At 43.1% G+C, this 22,240-nt stretch overlaps 2 protein-coding genes across 2 annotated transcripts in view; both read right to left on the reverse strand.

Moving 5' to 3' along the window:
- Window positions 1-22,240, reverse strand: part of LOC139063930 (uncharacterized) — a 670,684-nt gene that overhangs the window by 165,317 nt on the left and 483,127 nt on the right. The gene's annotated exons all lie outside the window — the stretch shown is intronic.
- The window catches only part of lrfn5a (leucine rich repeat and fibronectin type III domain containing 5a), a 154,744-nt gene that overhangs the window by 33,808 nt on the left and 98,696 nt on the right, over window positions 1-22,240 (reverse strand). Inside the window, exons 3-8 of the mRNA XM_015970485.3 lie at window positions 13,163-13,387; window positions 8,471-8,599; window positions 8,210-8,390; window positions 7,801-7,956; window positions 6,237-6,496; window positions 3,118-3,585 (exon numbers count right to left, since the gene is read on the reverse strand). Coding sequence (XP_015825971.3) covers window positions 3,118-3,585; window positions 6,237-6,496; window positions 7,801-7,956; window positions 8,210-8,390; window positions 8,471-8,599; window positions 13,163-13,368 — 1,400 coding nt within the window. The 5' untranslated portion in view covers window positions 13,369-13,387. The remainder of the gene's footprint in view (window positions 1-3,117; window positions 3,586-6,236; window positions 6,497-7,800; window positions 7,957-8,209; window positions 8,391-8,470; window positions 8,600-13,162; window positions 13,388-22,240) is intronic.

Genomic DNA, 22,240 nt, shown 5'->3' on the forward strand with positions numbered 1-22,240 from the left:
ACCCCACCCACTCCCAACTTCATTATGCAGAGAACAAAGAGCAGAAATGTCAATGTGTGGCAAGTCAATAAACTCTCACTCAACCTGAGCAGTGAGTGCCTTGTTGGCAACATCAGGACCTGATTTCCCATCTCTATTATTCTTCCTCCTTTCTTCTCCCAGTGATGCCCCTCTCCATTGTTCCCCTTAGTTTCCCATTTATCCCCATTCCCATCTTTTTCTGTTGTGAACTCTCTGCTCCTCTTCTCTCTAGTCACTGTGTTTGTGTAGCAAAAACCATAATCAATGAGCTGCTGCTGTGTGCTGTTAGAGGTGTTGAATGGCAATCAATCTGCAACAAACACAGAAACAAATGACTTCCTATTGGACAAAGGAGGATGAGGAGGGAAGAAGAGGCAGAGGATGAGAAGGCTCAGATTGGGATGATTAAAGTTACTTTATATATATATATATGTATGTATATATATATATATATATATATATATACATATATATATATATATACATATATATATATACATATATATATATATATACATATATATATATATATATATATATATGTATGTATGTATGTATGTATATATATATATATATATGTATATATATATATATATATATACATATATATACATATACATATATATATATATATATATATATATGTATATGTATATATATGGATAGATGAAAGAATGGATGGATGGATATGTGGATGGATGAATGGATATTCTTCCATCCTTCCATCTCACACATATATACAGACATGTGTGTGTGTGTGTGTGTGTGTGTGTGTGTGTGTGTGTGTGTGTCTTTAGCAAGTCAGCACACCAGAGCAGAGTCTCTTAACGTGAGGGATGATAACATCTTTACAAGACAGACATCTATAAATCCCACTGGCGCCATCGCTGTGTGATACATTCTCTAAATGGGGTTAAGAGCTAATGAATTATGAACAAAGATTAGGAATAACATGCATGGAAGATAATACCAGCAGATTCATCAGTGAACAATCTCTGCTTGTTAATTGCATGCTGCTGCAGGATTGTAAAGATCTGTCTTTAGAGACTCTGCTGCTAACATCCCGATGCCGTCACTGTGACCTAAACCATCAAACCTCATGCTCCTCCAGCTCCTGACAATGAGGTGTATCGATAAAGTATGCTTCTGGATTAGCGTGAGATGAGAGGAAGATAATGTCAGCACATCTCCCTGCAGAGGTTGTTTGTGTTTGTTAATTTCCTCCTCCCTATTCCAACTGAGTCAATATTTAGCTCAAATAGCAATCATTTCCCACGAGATGGATCGAATCTATGTAACCAGGAGCAAATGGAAAAAGTAAAGGAAGGTTGAGCTCATTGTGTCAAGGCCAAAGTCTGCATCCTGAACCGGTTTGGGAAGAGAGACTGGAGGAAGACCAGGAACCAAAATACAGATGTGGAAACAACCTGCTTCATTTCAATTAGAACAAACAGAAAATGTTTACCAATAACAACTTTTTATCTTTTCACAGTCATCCACAATTCTTCAACACTAGTTTTGCAAATGATCATCCATCCATCCATTTATGTAACCATCCGTCCATCCATCCATCCATCCATCCATCTATTTATTTAATCATCTGTCCATCCATCCATCCATCCATCTATTTATTTAATCATCCATCCATCCATCCATCCATTTATGTAACCATCTGTCCATCCATCCATCCATTTATGTAACCATCTGTCCATCCATCCATCCATCCATCCATCCATCCATCCATCCATTTATGTAACCATCCGTCCATCCATCCATTTATGTAACCATCTGTCCATCCATCCATCCATCCATCCATCCATCCATTTATGTAACCATCTGTCCATCCATCCATCCATCCATCCATCCATCCATCCATCCATCCATCCTTCCATCCATTTATGTAACCATCCATCCATCCATCCATCCATCCATTTATTTAATCAACCATCTGTCCATCCATCCATTGTCCATCCATCCATCCATCCATCCATGTTACCATCTGTCCATCCATCCATCCATCCATTTATGTAACCATCCGTCCATTTATCCATCCATCCATCCATCCATCCATCCATCCATCCATCCATCCATCCATCCATCCATCCATCCATCCATCCATTTATGTAACCATCTGTCCATCCATCCATCCATTTATGTAACCATCCGTCCATCCATCCATCCATCCATCCATTTATGTAACCATCCGTCCATCCATCCATCCATCCATCCATCCATCCATCCATCCATCCATCCATCCATCCATCTATTTATTTAATCAACCATCTGTCCATCCATCCATTGTCCATCCACATATCCATCCATCCATTCTTTCATCCATCCATCCCTTTTCCCACTTGTTTCTGTCCAGGTGTAGCAGTTTCTGACGCCTACAGGCATTGGTAGAGATGAGATGTTACTGGTAACCAGTCTGTCCCAGGCCAATGGGAACCCAACAACCACTCAGAGACAGCCACCAGTAAATGAAGCATGCATGGCCCTGAACTGTGGAAGGAACCCAACGTAAAACCCACTTTTGAGAGGACATCAATCACATAGAAATGCCCCGGCCAGGTGTCAAACTTCCTGCTGTGAGGCCACAGTCCTGACCAGCTGTGCCGCCATGCAGCCACTAGGAATCAGATCAGATTTGATTTCACTCCCTAAGATAGAAGCGATATAGCCGTTGCCTTGCAGAACCTCTGTGGTGTCTTCCTACCAACCTGTCAGTACTATGGTAGCCGTCATATAGCTGTAGTGCCTTTCAGTGCCCACATTCACCGCTCCACTTGGACCCTTGCATCACGGGCCGCTCTTGACATCCTTTTAGTGAACTGAGGAAGTGTAGCTTCCTCTTGAAGCTCTCTTATGTTGGAGCTCTTGTTCGGGATTTTGTGTAATGGTGTTTTTTCCTTGTTAGAATGCTGAAGCTTTCTTTTCCGTCTTGTTTTAACTGGATTTTGTTACAATTCATCACGTTTTCCACCAGATTATGCAAGTTGTGTCTAAATTAATCTGAGTTAAATATCAGTGACATCAGCAATTCTGGTCCTCTAATCAAATATTTTCCCTTCTGAATTCCTCCAATGCTAATCTCACCTGTAGACCAGCGAGTCGTCCTGGCTTCCATTGTATTGTATCTGGAACATTCTGATTCCTGGAATATTCCTCTGGAAGTTGAATTTGATCAGCGCGGTCGATGACGTAGCCTCGGCCGTCACCACCCTCTTATCGACACCACCCTTCACATCACCAGTGACATTGCTCCCGTTGGCGCCACCTCGGATGGACGTAGAGATGTCTGACGATCCGGGGTCAGGCTCCTGGATGTTGTTGGTGTTGTTGGAAATGTGTGGGAGTTTTATGATGACCAAGTCAACAGTTTGGTGGGCTTCACCAGCAGGGTTGGATGAGATGCAGGTGAAGGAACCGATGTCTTTCACAGTACTGATGAGGATGTCCAGGGTCCCATTGTTGTAGACCAAGGTTCTAGAGGAGTTGGACACCAGTTTGCCTTCGGGTGAGATCCAGTGAATGGCCGGTTCTGGATCACCCCTGGCCTTACACCTTTCAAAAGGGAAAAGTGAAAAGAAACATTAAAAACACGACAGAATGAGAGCAACAACAAAAAAATAAATAAACAAAGGTTTATGATGGTTTCTGGTTTCTTTACATAACCTTCTGGGAAGCAAACGTAAAGAAAAACAACTTAATGATCCTGCTTCAAAGCAGATGTTTCTCGCATCATCTTAAATGATGATTCCAAAGAAGTTATGAAAATATAAGTTAGCATGCTTTCAAGATGGCTGTGGTTACATTTGAATATATTTGCACTTGATAGAAGAAAACGCAAAAGTCAAAATTAACTGCCTACATTAGACGGGATGAAGCAGCAGCAAGTCAAATTTCCAAAGTCTGTAGAAGAATTTTACTTAAAAAAGAAAACCTAAAATTTTCACAAGATTATATCTGTTAGTAATTAAGAAAATATTGATAAACTTAAATAATGCAATATTTTGTGTTACGATAGCAGTGCATTGATTGTTTATTGAGAATTTACAGGCAAACATTCACTTATTTCCTTTGTGTGGTGCAATTCAAACTCCGACTGCTAGGTGGCAGCACTTTTCAGCGCCTTCATTCTGAGGGAACAACAGGATCTGGTGATACTACTGGATGTGTCTTGGAAGCGTCTGACCTGAGCTTTCCCATTAAATTCAGTCTTTTAGTATTGTAATATATGGCATCACCAGATTCGTGCTTCTAAAAGTTGAAGACATTGAACAATATATTGGAAAGTCATTTATGGTGACATGAAAACAATGAAAGTAAAAATCGTTGAATGGCATTCTGGCCAAAACTGAAGATCTCAAATGTAAAATCAACATTTCTTTGATTCCAATTATAAGAACCGGGCAAAATGATGCAAATAAGAAAACCTATTATATATTAATATTAACGTATGTCAGATGTGTGATGGATCTGTGCCAGAACATGAAAATCTAAAAATACAAGACACTTAAAAATAAAAGGCCAAAGTGTTCTGGGTCACAGTGACCCTTATTTTCAGTGATTATGTTATCAGAAAAGTGCATTTAGATGTATTAGTGTTAATCAAGAGAAGAACAGTTAATTGAGATAAAACACTGTGACATGAGCTTCTTCTGGGCTCTGCTTATTTGAACACATATCTCAGATTTACTCATTTTTTTAACTTAAAGGGACTTTTCGGACTTTTGAATTTTTATGCTCGCGATTGCCCCCTCAGGCCAAAAGCGTAACAGCAGCTTCAATAGTAGGCTCGTGCACGAGGCGCACATGCTGTACGTGCACGCTCCTTAACAAAAATAACAACTGAGACAGTCCCGTGTGTGTGTGTGTGTGTGTGTGTGTGTGTGTGGCCCGGAGAACAGAGGACAGGAGAACGCGCAGCTAATTAATTAAATAATTTGGTTCTGTAGCTTTCTCTTCAGCACAGCCGACAAAGGTTTATGATGGGTCAGTCCTCCTGCATGCTCAGATCATTCCCTTCCCTTGCTTGAAAAATTGTTCCAAAATGAAAGTTGAACCCACATCTTTTTTATCTGTGAATTCAATGCCGTTCGGCGAGTCTCAGATAAAAATTTGGGTGTCTTATTACTGTAAAAAAAATATACTATTAATGTAAAAAAGAAACTCCAAATAACAAACTTAATTCACACCCGGAATCGAAACCAGGTCTTCTACAAGAGAGTCAGACATCTTACTAGGTGAGCTAAAGCACCAGTGATGTCTTTTGTATCTGTAACATTTATATCCTTGATGACAGCTGAAACAACGTCAATCCAAAGAACGGTTCGGAGTGAAAATGGCTATTTTGTTGCTAATTTGCAGGAAATATCTAGAAGAAAGTTCTACAGAAAGTAGCTAAGAGTTCTCAGAAATGTAGCTAGCTTTGTCACTAGGCGTTAGGAACAGCGACAAAGTGGCACTGCCTCTCTCTCTGCTGCTAAAGCTACGGATAGCAAATGCTACGGGCTATGCCTGAGCGTGAACGCGCATGAAGCAGCCTGCTCGACCCGAGCAGCTCTCTTTTTCTGTGATTTTACAGAAAAACAGGCAATCTCAGTAAAAATGCCAGGGCTCATTCTACAGGACCAGGGCATTGCAGGAGAATGTATGAAGAAGACATTTATTATTTCTACACATGTTTTGGCTGTCAAACTTCCATAATGCCCTTTTAAACATCTCGGTCCTGCAGATTTTAAATTAACTATTGGATCTTAAAAAGTTGTCTCTAATTCAGAAACGTGTTTAACTGAAGCCATAAACTAAATAAAACCACACGTGTTCCATACATAAAAATGATGTCTGGGTTTATCATCTTATGATTTACACAAAACAAAACTTAAAATAAGTTGCCAAAGACCAGATTCCATAAAGGAAAATGAACAATTGGATGTTGTTTTATTTTTTCATCCTCATTTCCATAACTCCATATTTGGATATATAAGATTTATCTGAACTGGAAGCGTGTGACCAATATAAATGCAAATGAAGCAATCATCATCTCCCAGACTTGTTGTTCTGATGAAGTCCTGTCATTTTCATGGAATGTTTAGAAGCAGTGGGGATTTTTATTTTCCTTTATTGAATTGTCGGATGATGAAAACAACTTATAATTTACCTCAGAAGGAGTTGAAAAGGCTTTTTCTGTGTTTTTGGACGATAACAAATACCTGAGGGAGACTCTCTGCCCCTCGAGGACCCTCATCTCATGGGAGTATCTGGTGATGAGGGGGGGCTCACAGAGGAACTCCTCCTCGGTGATGGACCAGAAGTACCGACCCGAGAGGTGCTGAGGCGTGGCGCAGGTCTCCAGGTCGTCCTCCCGGTTCAGCCTCCTCAGCCAGAGTAGCTCACAGTTACAGTGCAGAGGGTTTCCACCAAACGACAGGGCAAAGGTGGAGGGGGTGTGGTCTCCTGATGTCGCCAGCACCTGAGAGAAGAGGAGAGGAAAAGCAGTTTTAGAATAAGATAATGATTCCCTTTAGACACGGTGATGAGTGCTAGTCTTTATTTCAAATGAAAGGAAAAGGGCAACAGACATTTCCAAGACATGAAGCTGTAAATAAATACAATTCAAAAAAGAAAAAAACATTATTTGCAGGTAAAGTAAAGAAAACATTGACTAAATCATGTGTCTACCATAATTAAATAAATTATTTTCAAATTTGTATAAAGATGGGTCGATTTAAAGGTGTGGGACACTGAAAAAAACACATTTTTATGATTATTTCTGATTAGAATGGGTCACTGTGAGTTTTTCAGGATGAACATGAAAATAGTCGCCTACACCTATCTGCTGCATCAGCTTCTGCTGGAAATCCAAAAGGGTTCAAATAAAAGTAACTGGACTTCTCTGATAGAAAATCTAGGATTAGACAAGCCTGACAGATCTACGTCACCCTGTCACTTAACATTCATGGGCTCACCCATCTGGACTCACGACGGGGAAGGCTGTTGTTGGTTTAGCGTCCAGGAAACGGCAGAGAACGTCTCAGCTAGTAGAAGCCAACCGTTAGCATTAGCAACTCCACCAGACAGCACAAATCAAAGCCTTATTGTGCACTTCCTCTAAGTGCACTTTGCTAAGGACCGTCAGGTGAAGTGCAAGTATTGGGACTTGGCCTGAAGCTGATCTGATCTGACTCACTTCTACTTCCTGAAACTGTTGCACTGGAGCTTTGTTTCCCCAAAGTATGACTCACAAGGCCTTCACTCCTACTAGAGACCACCTCATTAAACGAGTGTTCCACATAACTAATCTGTGCTGCTCGTTTCCCAAAAGTGCATCAAAAATATGTTTTATTATTATTATTTTATATTTAAGTGTCTCATCTTTCACACGTTGGGAAGTAAAACATTTCAACTTCACAAAATATTAATAAACTGGCATAAGACATCAACTAAATAAGCCTGTGACAACAGTAACCCCCTGAGACCTGGGCTTTTGTTTCATGTGCATTTTAAATCCAGGATTACTATTTGGGATTATTTGGGATTAGTAGGACCTAACGAGCAAAACAAAAATGGCTCAAAACACAAACAAATAAAGAGAAGCGTGTGACCCTGAATAACGCAAAACAGGTCTAATACGAGCAGAATTTCTCCAAATTCACAAAAATATCTCGTTCATCCATTCATTTAATAGTAGTAATAAATATTAGAGGCATGAGTAAGCAGAGGGTTCCTGGTTATTCTGGAGTGCGGTGTGTGTTTTGAAGCTTCTCCAGAGATTACCTGCGCCCGCTGAAAGAGCGGGTCTGGTGGCAGCTTTTGAAGTTTATTGGAGGTGACGTCCAGTCGGTTGAGTTTCTGCAGGAGGGAAAAGGTTCCCTCTGGAATATAATCCAGCATGTTGTGGTCTAAACTCAGCGTGTGGAGGCTTATCATCTTCTGCACAAATAAAGAAAAACAGGAACCAGCTTTTTCTTGTGCTCTGCTTTTCACAAAGGATCCATTATGTCGGTCAATAGTTGGAATAATAAGGAATTATTTAGTTTTAGGGGTAGGAAATAAAACTTTAACCACCGACGAATGAAAATAACGTAACTAAGGACTGTGAGTTTATTTACAAGCCCAGAAGTTAAACATCTTGTCATGAAAATTTGATGTTTTTAAGCCTGAACGCAGCTAAATGACCACTGACCTGAATGGCCTCCCAGGGAATCGAGTCCAGGTTGTTGTAGCTGAGGTCCAGCTCTTCCAGCGCCAGCAGGTCGTTGAACGCGCCCTGATGGATCAGAACCAGCTGGTTGTTGTTCAGAATCAGGTGGTGGAGCTTGGACATCCCGCTGAACGTATCGTTCCCTATTCTCGTTAGCCGGTTGCTGCGAGAGATCAAAGGAAAGAGAAAAGTCTGATGAAACGTTCCGGGGTGGAGGGGTTCCCGCCACCTGAGAGGGCGTACCTGTTCAGGTGAAGCGCTCTGAGATTTTCCAGGTCAGCGAAGGCATAAGGTGTGACGTAAGAGATGGTGTTTCTGGATAACGTCAGGTCCACCAGCCGAGTCATGTTTGCAAAGTCTTTCCTTTTCACGCTGTGGACACAAAATAAGCCCAAGTTAAACAGGAAGTGAGGATGGGACACCTTACTGACGAGGGACGATGATTTTAGGAACCTTTTCAAAAATACTTGAAGATTCCGTCTGATTTTAATGTTGCTTGGTCAAAAAAATCTAATAAAATAACTTTAAGATAGAATCCATGCTTAAACACACGTGTTTTTTTACTCTCAGAGCTTTTTAGATCATTTTTTTTCAACATCCTCAAACCAGAAAAAAGCCTTGAGCCGCTCCTCTGACTAAAAAACAACCTTGACTTTCTCTCAGGCAAACAAGTTTCTTGTAATCAGATGGGCTTTATTTCATTCCAGCGGCGACAATAACACGTCTGAATGTTCTCTGTCCAAATATCTGTCCTCTGATTCATTTTCACCGGAAGCTTCTTGGCGCCGTCACCTCCTGACATCAAGGATTAGCATCTTTGCTCCCGGTTTTGAGGGAACGTTGATCATTGCTGCGCATTAAGACTGAATCTGTCATGAGAATTATTCACACACGTCAGAGTTTGTTTGAGTCGTTTGAGGACAACACACTTCACGTCTGTTTCATAAGTTAGCCTCAACAAGGAGGGTGCCGTGTGACCAATCAGGATGGTTCTACAAAATAAAAGTAGATCTGATCAAACACGCCGTGTACCATTATCGGCGCAAGGCAAGAATCTGAAGAAAAGACTACGTTAAAGGGTGAGCAATTACAGTGCAGAAGGTGCATTTAAAGGCTGATGAATACATGAACATTTTCCATTTTGATGTAATAGTTACTAGGGTCAGGGCACGTTTGAGCAGCTCCACCCTGTTTGGTTCTGACCTGAGGTTCTACCAGCTGACTGTTTCCTAGGGATCTCAGTGTCATGTTCCCGAGCCGAGGTGAGCGCTCCTCTTCCAATCTAACCGCCTCTGAGCTGATTACCCACAGGCGAGGAGCGGAGGGGGCTGCAGCTGCACAAGATTCCCAATCAGGAACTCGGACATAAAAGGAGGATGGAGACACCTCACTACGCCGGATGGTTGCTCCAGTTTAGGTAGCCCCAGCCACTAATGGACGTAAATTTCACTTTAAAGGGGGGGGGGGTGGGGGGGTGGGGGGGTGGGGGGGGGCTTGGGGGGTGGGACAGGCTTATGAATGATAAATGATCCGCACTTGTATAGCGCCTCTCAGAGTAAGGACTCCAAAGCGCTTTACACTACAGTGTATCATTCATCCATTCACACACTCATTCACACACTGTCAGCTGCCCTGGGCGCACTGACAGAGGCGAGGCTGCCGAGCACGGGCGCCACCGGTCCCTCCGACCACCACCAGCAGGCAAGGTGGGTTAAGTGTCTTGCCCAAGGACACAACAGCAGAATTCTCTGTCCAGAGCCGGGATCGAACCTGCAACCTTCCGATTACTGCTGCTTCAACACAAACGGTTGTTTTCCGCTTGGTCCTAGAGCTCAACCAGTGTCACTTTAATATAAAGTAATATTGTTTTTGGATGGTAAAAAGTGCAGGGGTCAAAACTTGACTTTGGAAAAAGTGGGGGGGACAACACCCCCCCAAAAAAAATTACGTCCATGCAGCCACTCGTACTCATTGCTTGTTTGTTCGCTTTTGACTCGTCTTGGAATATTTGGATTTTGAACTTGGACTGTTTATGGATTACGCTTTTGGATTACCCTCACGTCTAGTGTTTGTTTGCCTCCCTCAGGATCTCTACACACCCTGCCTCACCCTCACCGCTTGAACTCCGGATCACCTGCACCACGTTCCATCCTCCTCCGTTATTCCTGTCTGGACCCTCTCCACTACCTCACCCATCCCGGATCCCTCATCCTCTGCCCGGCGCTCACCTCGGCTTCCCCGCCTCCCTCGTTCACCCCGAACGCCACATGGACAAGAGCTGTACAGCTCACTCCCACTGGACTTCCCAGTGCTACCTCTGTTCCCGTTTCCAAATAAAGTACTTTTCTTCAACTCAACCAGCTCGTCGAGTTGATTCTGCATGTCTTGGGTTAGACGCATGCGTCATGACACTCAGAGCCCTCCAGGCGTATTTACAGGAAGGAGATCAGACATTTGTTCTGGCTGTGACTTACAAACTAGTAGAAGCACTTTGAAATCAATTCTGTAGTTAACTGTAGCAAGTGTAGAGATTGAAGAACAGGAGTGATGTGCTCGGCTCTCTTGGTTCAGCTGCAGTTGCTTCACAGCTTTTTTAGGGAAGACCAGATAAAAGACCGTTGCAATAGTCCAGCCTGCTGATGAACACATGAATGAGTTTCTCTAGAGAAACTCATTCATGTCATATCATGACTCAGAGGTTTCATGTCCAGACATGAAACATTTGAAGATAAAACGCTGATCTAGGTACAGCCAGTGAAGCTCAGGTCAGCTATGACACCAACATTTCTAACCTGGGTCTTTGGCTTCATTCCACTGGAGCCAAGTTGAGTGATGAAGTAAAGGTTTAGTTTGTCTTTTATGTTGTCAGGTTACAACTAAAGAGGAAACAGCCAAATTAATTCATAATCATCCCCATCCTTTACATCAGGAGTTCCCAAAGTCCAGGCTGCGACCCGACTCTTGGTTACATAGAGCTGCACACGGGTCTGGATAAGATTTCTAGAAATTAAAATAAAATGAAAATAAATAAATAAGAATAAAATAAAAATTCTTAATCTTTTTTTTTAGCATAATTGTTGCAAAAACTCAACCAGCTGGACATAAGTGAACATGACCTGAACTGTTTTCTTAATTATTTCTGAATTATTTAGCTTTTTAGGCACGATCAGAGATATCTGATATATATATATTTTTTCTTCCTGGCACTCGAGGAGTACAGACGCTTCTCTTTTCGCTTTCTCTTTGTCCTGTCTGCCCACAGAGCGCTTCTCTGCATATCTTCTGAAAAACCCTATTTTTAACCATGGATTTGATGAATTGGTCATTCAACACGATTTATAAGATTTTTTCAACAATGAGAACGGAGCAGGGGGCTCCCACATGTCCACAGGGGACACACCCGGTGGGATATATGCTGGATTCCTGGAGGGAGTGGAAGATCATATGCCTCTCTCAGCTGTCCATTGAGGATGTCGAGGACGTGTGGATATTCGGCCTGATGATCACTGGATTTCTCCTTAGAGTGGGAGGATATCTGGTTTTCTGGAAATTTGGGAAGACGGGAGCGATTGGAGGGCGACCCACACCCACGGAAAGCACCGTCCATGTGGAGACTTCTCAGACTGGTACGTTGATCCAGGTGAATCGTAAGCTGGACAATGTTCTAGCTGCGATACCGGTATTAGTGCGCAAAATGGATGTCATCTCGGAGAGAGTCACTGGACGGTATGGACAAGTTTAAAACCCAAAATCGGCTTCACAGAAGGACTGGAATGATCAGTTTAAAAACTGAAGGCAGAGAGGAAAATTATCTCAGCCTGACCCAAACAAATTCTTGTTATCTGAATCTGACGCACTAGCAGCCTTGAGAGGCTAGGAACAACCCCCCACGAAGGAATGCAGACAGATGCTGTGAAAACCGGACCCCCACCCCCTGCCTTTGGATTGGTGGACTTCAGCCTGGCGAGGTCATCAACCTGCAGGAGTCAATGTGCTCTGCGCTGCTCCCAAGATCTCCCTCCCACCTGTGGCTACAGTGGCTGAGCGCCGCAGATGGCTGCTCTCGCTGGGGGAAACAGGATCCCAGCCTCACCCTGCCTTCCCATTGGAGTCTCATGATATGTTGTGTTGTCTGAAGTCTGTTGCAAATCTGTTGAGGTGTTTTTTGCAGAGCAAAGCTTCCCTCCTGGTGGAGGGTAGCTCTGAAGAGCCTTTTTCCCTCCACCTGAACCAATCCTCATGTAACCCTCTGATCTCTATTAAGGTAGCGCGACTCAGGGTTGCGAATGACCACAGTCACTAATTCTCGTCATGTGTCTTGCCCATGTATGTCTGATCTCTGAATCGTGTGTACTGAAACTCTAATTTCCCTCTGGGATTAATAAAGTATCTTTGATTGTTTGATTGATTGTTTGATTGATTGATCTGATCACGTGTCTTGCAATTAGCCCTTTAGTGTCAGACACTGAAAAATGTGAGCTAACCTTCTCTCTACATAATGTGAGAGAAAAATTTTAATCTTGTCACCTAATAAGTTTCCAAAATGTCAAAATGTTGTCAAGGCCTTGCTCTTAAATGCTTAAAAATGCACCCAGAGCCTGGATCCCACCTCACTTTAGTTTCTGTGGGCCAGGCAGCTTTAGGAGGAGATGGAAGCCAAGTTACAAACACAAAGAGAGCAAAATTAAACTGTTTTGTAGATTGACGGCAACATTTGCGTGTTTGTGCTGAAATTTGCATCATCACTTCATAGCATGACAAGAAACAAATTCTGGCTAAAATGTCCCAGTAAGCTGTTAAAGTGAGCTTTTACTCCACGCTGTCGCCATCGTTTTCTCCAGTGGGATGTTTTTGGCTCCATGTAACGTGTCAGGTGTCAGAGGGTGGGGCCTAAACCTGAAATGCAAACAGGATTTTATAGTAATTAACCTTTACCTCGTGACAAAGTTGTCAGCCAGCCGAAGCTCCACTGTGTGTCTGTCAATATTGGGGGGAACAAACAGCAGACCCTTCTTTGCACAGAGGGTTGCCAGGTTGGGTGACAGAATCTGACAGACGCAGCGCTTTGGGCAGACCTGTGCCCTCACGGCCATGGCCACTGCCAGCATCACACACAGCAACAACCTCTCCATGGTTCCCATCCTCACCTGGATGCAACACCTGCACAGAAGAGAGAGGGGCAGCCATTAGCCTTCTTTGTTTCTGTACAACAGTATTTTAAAGGGAAGGAAAAGAGAAGGGATGCCTTCAAATCTAACAGGCAGCTGCATTCGGTCAGATTGCGTTGAGTTGTCTTTCAGCTGGCAACAACAGACTTAAGTCAAGGCTGTGCTCTGACTAGCTATTAGCTCATCAGTCCTGGAAGACGTTAATTATATCACCGAAAAGAATGAAGTCAGGTTTTTCCACAACACTTGAACACTCAAGTAGGGGCAGAAATGAAACGTCGTCAGGGAACCGACGCCACTGCTGGTGTGATTAAAGCTGAATTATTAGTAACAATGTTTGTTCTTTTGTCAGAGTTTAGAACATCTTTCCACTGCCCCGGCTTTTTTCTCTACACACGCGCTTCATTACTCTGTATTGTTACCAGCGTCTGCATCGGAGGTCACACAATTCCTAATTGTCTATTCCGCTGCATGTGAGGCCGGAGGAAGGAGCACAAAGACCGAGAAACAGTTAAATAGAGTGCTTGATGACTCATATGTAACACACACACACACACACACACACACACATACACACTGCTTGTGACCCTTGTAACATGAAAGCAGATATCAGCTCATTAATTACACTGAGAGATGACTGTAATGAGAGTGAATGAGTGAGACGGAGAAATGCAAGGAAATTAGGATGTGTTATCAGAGAGAGAGAGAGAGAGAGAGAGAGAGTGAGAGAGAGAGAGAGAGAGAGAGAGAGAGAGAGAGAGAGAGAGAGAGAGCGAGAGAGAGAGAGAGAGAGAGAGAGAGAGAGAGGGAGCGAGAGAGAGAGCGAGAGAGAGAGCGAGAGAGAGAGAGAGAGGGAGCAAGAGAGAGAGCGAGAGCGAGAGGGAGAGAGAGAGCGAGAGAGAGAGACAGAGAGAGACAGAGAGAGGGAGCGAGAGAGAGAGAGAGAGAGAGAGAGAGACAGAGAGAGAGAGAGAGAGTGAGACAGAGAGAGACAGAGAGAGAGAGAGAGAGAGAGAGAGAGAGAGAGACAGAGAGAGACAGAGAGAGACAGAGAGAGAGAGAGAGAGAGAGAGAGAGAGAGAGAGAGAGAGAGAGAGAGAGAGAGAGAGAGAGAGAGAGAGAGAGAGAGAGATGCAAGCTAATTAAAATGCTTGCTGAGGTGTGAAAGGAGAAGTGGAGAAAAGGGTGAATTGGATTCAGGAGGAGGAGATGAGCTCGTCCTGTCACGCTGAGCCCACAAACACCTACAGTGATGACTCTGGCTCATGTTACATATGTTAAAGTTAAAACTCAGCTTCGCCGCAACAGCCCAACTTTGTGACTCCTGCTGCTCGTGGAGGCGGGGCGCTGCGCCACCAGGATGAGTAGAAACGCTGAATTAACTGGAGGGATTATGTCTGAGGGAGACAAATTATGCTCTGTTTGTAGCCGTGTGGAAAATGCGATTTTGTTTCACACACGTGCCGCCTGATTCATCCGCTTCTTTGAAAGCTGTCCACTGAATTCTCCAGACCCCCCAAAGCTGGTTTCACCTCTGGCTTGCCGGGTGACGAGCACCTCCAACTGATTCTCTACCCACTCCAAACTCCCAGTCTGACATCCGGATCTGACTGGAAAAAAACCTGTGGAACGACTTTAAAAGCAGCGATTTGGATGAAGTTACACATTCATCTCCTTTGAAGCTGCAGCCATAGATAAAGATGCTGCTGACATTTTAGAGTTTAGGCTCACAAATACGATCAAAAGTGGAACAAAAAGATGAAATGCTGGATCGTTTGCTAACAAGCAGCAATGTTGCTCCCGTTTGGCCTCGGGATGCCCACATTCTCCTCCCACGACCTTTAACCTCCATCCCAGTCATCTGCTGTTGCAACGTTGTTTTTCTGTCTGTCCGTCTTGTCTCAGTAGTAGTCACTGAGGGTTCTGTAGCAGCATCAACAGCAGTTTAAGCAACTTCCTTCAACCTTTCACAATAAGAGCTTCAAACAAATAAAGTTTATAAAACTAAAAAAAACTGCAGTTTAAAGGGGTTTTGAGGACATTTTCTTACAGTTTTTTTTTATTAAGTTATGTTAGAGCTTAAACAACTTCCTGTTTATTAAAAAATTTTTATGTTTTTTTTTTGGATCATTTAGCATTTTTTTCAAGAAATAATATTTTGAACATGATTTTCTCCTGGGGGTTGTGGTTGCTTTCTGCTTTGCTTCAGTCTCATCCACCCAACGTGAGCAGATGAAGACGAGAAGATGGATGGATGGATCATGAAAGGATTTGTAACAGGTCTGCAGAAACCAGCGGTCCTCCATAACGACTTAAATTGCTTCCCAGTCTAGTAAAACATGAGGTTTTGGTGTTTGGTGCATTCGTCTGAGCTAGACGTTTGTTCACACACGTTTAATCTTCAAAAGCAGCAGCCGTGATGGTGGTCATCGTGTTGACAGCTTCATGTACATTAAAAGCTGGAGACTACTTGAGCATCCAGGAAGTGTCATCCAGTGGTTTCACTCAGCTGAGGAGGAGATAACACTTGTTTAAAAAACATGTTTTCATTATGTCTGCTAGAAAAACACTCCACGTGCTGGAGCGTTCTCCTGTCATCTCGCTCTGAGAGGAGCTCCTTTGTTTTTTATTTTTTGAAGCGTGCCTCTGCTGGAACCCTAAACGGGCTGTTAGAAGCTGCAGCTACGAACGTTCAGATCCATGCAGCTTTTTATAGAACACAGCAGCACACTTTATTGTCAGCTTCATGCAGAAAGATAATTTAAATATATGCAAACACTGCATATATTTGCATTTTACATTTGGATGTAAAAAGAGTTTCACACATGATCTTCCAAATATAAAAATGGATGAGATCATTCACCATCTGTGAATGCAGCTTGGAATAATGGACACTATTTATGACACAACATAGGTAATTAATCCCGTTCTTCCGGCTCTTGGAGGGTGCAGACGCTTTTTTCCACCTCTCCTCCATATCTTATCCTCAAGGCCCTTTGTCTGTCTGTGTGTGCTGGGTGCACGGCTGCTTCTGCATTTTTCTGGAAACTGGAAACTGAAATTCACTAAAATGGATCTCGTCAGTTGGTCTCTCAACGCGATAAGAACGGGAGAAGGGGCTCCCGGAAGCCCCTCCGCGACAGACCCAGTTGGACACATCATGGACTCCTGGAAACAGTGGAACTTGATTTGTTTATCTCAGCTGTCTGTGGAGGACTCTGAAGATGTGTGGACATTCGTGGTGCTGGTGTCCGGTTTTCTGCTGATCGGCCTTGGAGGCTACCTGACTTACCGGAAAATTAACGAGCTGTCGAGGAATATTGGCCGGATCCCGGAGCTCAGAGATGGTTTGCACCGTGCTGTGAATTCACAGACTCACATAATTGTCGAGATGAATCGTAAGCTTGGGACTTTGGCCAAGATTCATTATTGGCACAAAAGATGGATGCCATCAAGGAGAGAGTGGACGAATCAGCACGGATTGGGATGGATTAACGTCCATTATTGGGATTTTGAGAGGTTGAGGACCAACAAACTGTAAGACAGAGAGGAAATTATCTCTGTCTGGCCCCAAAACAATTTCTAATCGGAATCTGGCGTCCTTGAGCCTGCAAGGCTCCAACGAAAACTCCCCCCTCAGAAGATATGTGGAATCTGCCGTCGCTATGGCAACTCAACTCTGCCTCCTTTCCCAGCCTGGGCGGGACTACGGGAAGGCTGCTGAAACGTTCCAGGGTCACTGCAACCCTCCAACCCTCAATGCTCCTCCCCCTATCCACACTGAGGTGACATGCGCTGCTTCATCGTGGCTGCAGGAACTGAAGCAGGGATAGTCCCAACCCACCACCCCACCTAGTGGACACTTATGTTGTGTTGTCTGAAGTCTGTTGCATATCTGTCTGAGGTGTTTTTTTTTTTTTTTTGCAGAGCAAAACTGTCCTCCTGGTGGAGGGTAACTCTGAAGTGCCTTTTTTCCCTCCACCTGAACCAATCCTCATGTAACCCTCCTATCTCTATTATGGTAGCGCGACTCAGGGTTGCGAATGACTACAGTCACCAATTCTTGTCATGTGTCTTGCCCATGTATGTCTGATCTCTGAATTGTGTGTACTGAAACTCTAATTTTCCCTCTGGGATCAATAAAGTATCTTTGATTTGATTGATTAACAATAATACTTAAAGAGGCTCTGGAACAACATTTTGTTACAGCTGGAAACTTTTCTCCAAGCCTTTTTTTTGGGAACTGGTGCAGGAGCCCTGATAAACATCCAAACACATCCCAATGTTAAACCGTCAAATGGGAAGATTGGTTTGTCCCACCAACTCGGCCAGGACATGGATATTAAATGAGCTGCATGTTGATTGGCCGGATTACCCAGATAGCTCTATTACTGCCTGAAGGTAGTAGCTCTGTGTACAGCTGTGCTCGGTAGCAAGATAACTAAAAAGGAAGACTGTGGATATATCTGGCATTCATACAGTCTGGATATTCCTGATCCATCCTGGAATGTTCCAAGGGTGCTCCAACATTCTTCTTTGTTGTTTTCCTCTCACCAGACAAAGATGTAAGCAGTAGCTTGGGCTAGCATTGTTCTGCGGTTATTAGCATCATCAACATGTGTGTATTGCTGATGCTGAAGTGGGTTGGGACAAGCTAAATTGAGGAAGTTTGCTTAATTAGGTCGCCTTGAACCAGCCTCTCTCAGAACAAACCCCGGCCTGTACAACATTACTGATTTACGTAAAGACGTCACCGGTCAGAGACGTCACTGGGGTTTTGTATATTCGAGATCTAAAGTTGCCTTTATTCAACAACAACATGGTAAATCTTCTTTTAATCAAATTGTGCAAGGCAAATAACACAAATACAAAAAAATGTGTACTAGTTTCAGGTTCCTATAGAACAGTCCTAAAGTCCAGACTGCTAAACTCATTCGGGGGTCAAATGAATTTTTAAAAAGATTCCTTCTACATTTAGAGACTCTATACCTTCTGCCAGAAGGCAACACCTGTGACAGTGCATTGCTGATTTGAAATCACAGCATGAAGGAGGTTTCAGCACACTGCTGTGGCTGCAGGAAACCTTTTAGCTCCTGTTTTGAATCCTAAATACATTAATAATTTACATTCTCTCCTTTGCCTTTAAGCGTGCACCTCAGTTGTTTGCAACACAGAATTAACATGCATGAGTGCTCCGGCCACTTAAACGAACCTGCTGCCTGTCTGCTCTGTTAGCATCCACCCTTTGTTTCCCCGTGTCGACTGCAGTGAACCTTATGCATCGACTAATGGCTTTATCCAGCTGAACAACGGGGGTCATCAGCTGCCTAAATACATCAAAATTACGCTTTAATCAATGAGTGCTCTCTGAGTGAGTCCTCACACACACACACACACACACACAGAGCCTACGGTCTCTTCTGCATTCAGGCTTTTGCTGCAAACACAGTTGCTTTTGTATGACGGTGGATTCTATATCAATATTAATTATTTTAAATTAGAACATTTCTGAAGAAATATTAAAAGGTTCAGCATCAGCAAACACCACAAACTTGAATGTACATCAGCTCTTAGACTTCTTTAGTAAAACCAACACGCAAAGGCAAAGTTCAAAACTTTCAATAGATCAAAATTTAAACGCAGCTTAAAGCAAGATTACCAGCTGTTAAAACTGCTGCTAGGTTGCTGTGGCGACCACACACCTGTTTTGTTTGAAATGCTCTTCAGTTTCTGTGCAAACAATAACTGAAATATTTTGTCCAAAGAAAGAATAATTTTAATCGCCACTGAAACATATAAACCTGGAAAAACCTCGTCCAATCACTGTGAACGTCCTGTTCTTAATGACTGGATCTTGATGCATCCATCAAACTGCCCTCTGACCATCTCTTCCCTCTCCACACATACCCCTCTACGTGCACAAAGTGGACGCTCACGGTTTGGAGCAGCTAAACAGGAAGTGAAGCCCGAGCTGAGCTAGCTATATTAGCTTGCATGCTAAATCTTTGCACGGTTACGTAGCCTCAGCAGAAAAGGCAGAGCAGGTTTCTAGTGTGTTAATCTGGGAAGACTGGGCTAATTAAACCCCGATCCATGTCCCAGTGCCTTCTCCCTCTGAAACCTTCAGTGGGCACAGGATCGTCCCACACACACATTTTTATTCACCTAAAATATTTTTGTTCCATTTCACAATATTGTGCTCCTTTGTGCTGGTCTATCACAGAAAATCTCAATACAAACATTTACGTTTGTGGTTGTAAGGTGTTAAAATGTGTGAAAGTTCAATACTTTTTCAAGACACTGCGTTTCTCTGCCTTTGACCCATCTCAGAGCTGCAAAAGGCCCCGGCATCCAGAGGGAAACAGTGCAGAGTTTCCCCCGGGTGCTGAGTTTTGCACAGGGACACTTCAACACCTGGCCTGAATAAGGCCTGAGGACATTTGATTGTTAGAGTTTATGATATTACTACACAAAGGCGAACATCAAACCTTAAGATTGTTTAAAGGGACTTTACGGAGTTTTGAATTTTTATGCTCGCGATTGCCCCCTCAGGCCAAAAGCGTAACGGCAGCTTCAATAGTAGGCTTGTGCACGAGGCGTGCACACTCCCTAACGAAAATAACAGCTGAGACAGTCCCGTGTGTGTGTGTGTGTGTGTGTGTGTGTGTGTGTGTGTGTGTGTGTGTGGCCCGGAGGACAGAGGACAGGAGAAAACGCAGCTAATTAATTAAATAATGTGGTTCTGTAGCTTTCTCTTCAGCACAGCCGACAAAGGTTTATGATGGGTCAGTCCTCCTGCATGCTCAGATCATTCCCTTCCCTTGCTTGAAAAAATTGTTCCAAAATGAAAGTTGAACCCACATCTTTTTTATCTGTGAATTCAATGCCGTTCAGCGAGTCTTGAATAAAAATTTGGGCATCTAACTGTAAAAAAATATACCATTGATGTAAAAAAGAAACTCTAAATGAACTATGTTCACATCCAGAAACAAATCCAGGACTTCTGCATGAGAGTCTGACGTCTTACTAGGTGAGCTAAAGCGCCAGTGATGTGTATCGTATGTAACATTTACATCCTTAATAACAGCCGAAACAACGTTCAAAGAACGGTTCGGAGCAAAAATGGCTATTTTGTTGCTAATTTGCAGGAAATATCTAGAAGAAAGTTCTACAGAAAGTAGCTAAGGGTCCTCAGAAATGTAGCTAGCTTTGTCACTAGGCGTTAAGAACAGGGACAAAGTGGCACTGCCTCTCTCTCTGCTGCTAAAGCTACGGATAGCAAATGCTATGGGCGATGCCTGAGCGTGAACGCGCATGAAGCAGCCTGCTCGACCCGAGCATCTCTCTTTTTCTGTGATTTTACAGAAAAACAGGCAATCACAGTAAAAATGCCAGGGCTCATTCTACAGGACCAGGGCATTGCAGGAGAATGTATGAAGAAGACATTTATTATTTCTATACATGTTTTGGCTGTCAAACTTCCATAATGTCCCTTTAAGTCTGGCCAGAGAAGAAAAGCAAATCCAACAAATTTAAATCTATTTTGTAGAAAACTTTCTACATTTTCAAAACTCACTCATCTAGAGCATTTTTGTTGCTTTTTTTTTTTTTTTAGCCCTCCTGTCGTTTTTCTCAATCACTTTCAGATGAAAGTAAATTTAATCTAAGAAGTCAAACTAATAAAAGACAGAAGCAGCGAGCAGGAGTGCATGAGCTGTAGGGAATATGAGATGTTTGTTGTCAAGGTCAACCTGATGAGACCAGAAAAAGCAGGTGGGTGAAGCCTTACACAGAAATGAGAGAGTACATTGATTGCAAACACACTGAACATGTAGTGTATGAAGATATAGGACCATGACTCGAGTATTGATCCCAGACCCAGTTATAAATCCACTGGTTGGGATTATGTACATGACTGGAAAGAAAAGAGGTGCGCCGAGAGAAAACAGATAAGGCGGGAGGAAGATGTGTAACCAGAGCCATCCGCGGCGTGGTAAGTGCCTTATTCATGGCGGTGCACTACAATATGTGGTCTACAAGACTATTTTTGCAGCATTACATCAGAGGACTATTTTCCCAATCACACCACAGTGCATCCATCAGCAGCTATCAGATTATATAACATCCACAGAGCCGTTTCTATACGTTACGACCACCATCACTCAGACGGGACTGGTGTAAAGTGGTTTCTGCATGTCGCTTAGCAGAGATCAGAAACATCTGTGGTATCAGCTGTAGAGTCGGAAAGGCAGCCTTCCAACATTCATCTTTTTAAAAATACAAAACTACTAAAATGAGTTTGTTGTTGTTCCAATGAAACTAAACAGTAAAACACTCATTTAAACTGAGTCAGTATTTAGTGAACTGCTGATGCTCCAGTCTACCCATGACAGAACATATTTATAGCTGCATGTTGATTAAAAAAACTGTTTTTGGAAAAGAATGATTGGCTGAATGTCTACAATCCACTTCCTTTTAGAGTTAACCCTATTCAAGGTGGCTGACACAATCAGCCTCAGAAAATGATGGTTATCAGAAGATTAGTGAATCTGCGGTCTCTGGGTCTGCAGCTGAGTCAGCTGGGTGGGGCTGCCATGCACACTAGGCACCACCCACTTCTTCTTACTTTGTCGCGTTTATTACCTGACACACGGGAGGCGATCCGCGGCAGCGGCCGGCGGCAAAGCCGTCTACGCGTTCTGTTCCATGGAGAAATCGAAACTTCCGTTGTTTTGTTTGGCTGTGTCAGGTTGGAGGGAATTAAGGTTATTTAGCGGTTCAGAGTTAATAAAGTGGTAGATATGATGTTTCACAAGGTGCTGCTAGAGTTATGTGGAATCTTACT

This window comes from Nothobranchius furzeri, chromosome 18 (assembly GCF_043380555.1).
Source record: "Nothobranchius furzeri strain GRZ-AD chromosome 18, NfurGRZ-RIMD1, whole genome shotgun sequence".
Lineage (NCBI taxonomy): Eukaryota > Metazoa > Chordata > Actinopteri > Cyprinodontiformes > Nothobranchiidae > Nothobranchius > Nothobranchius furzeri.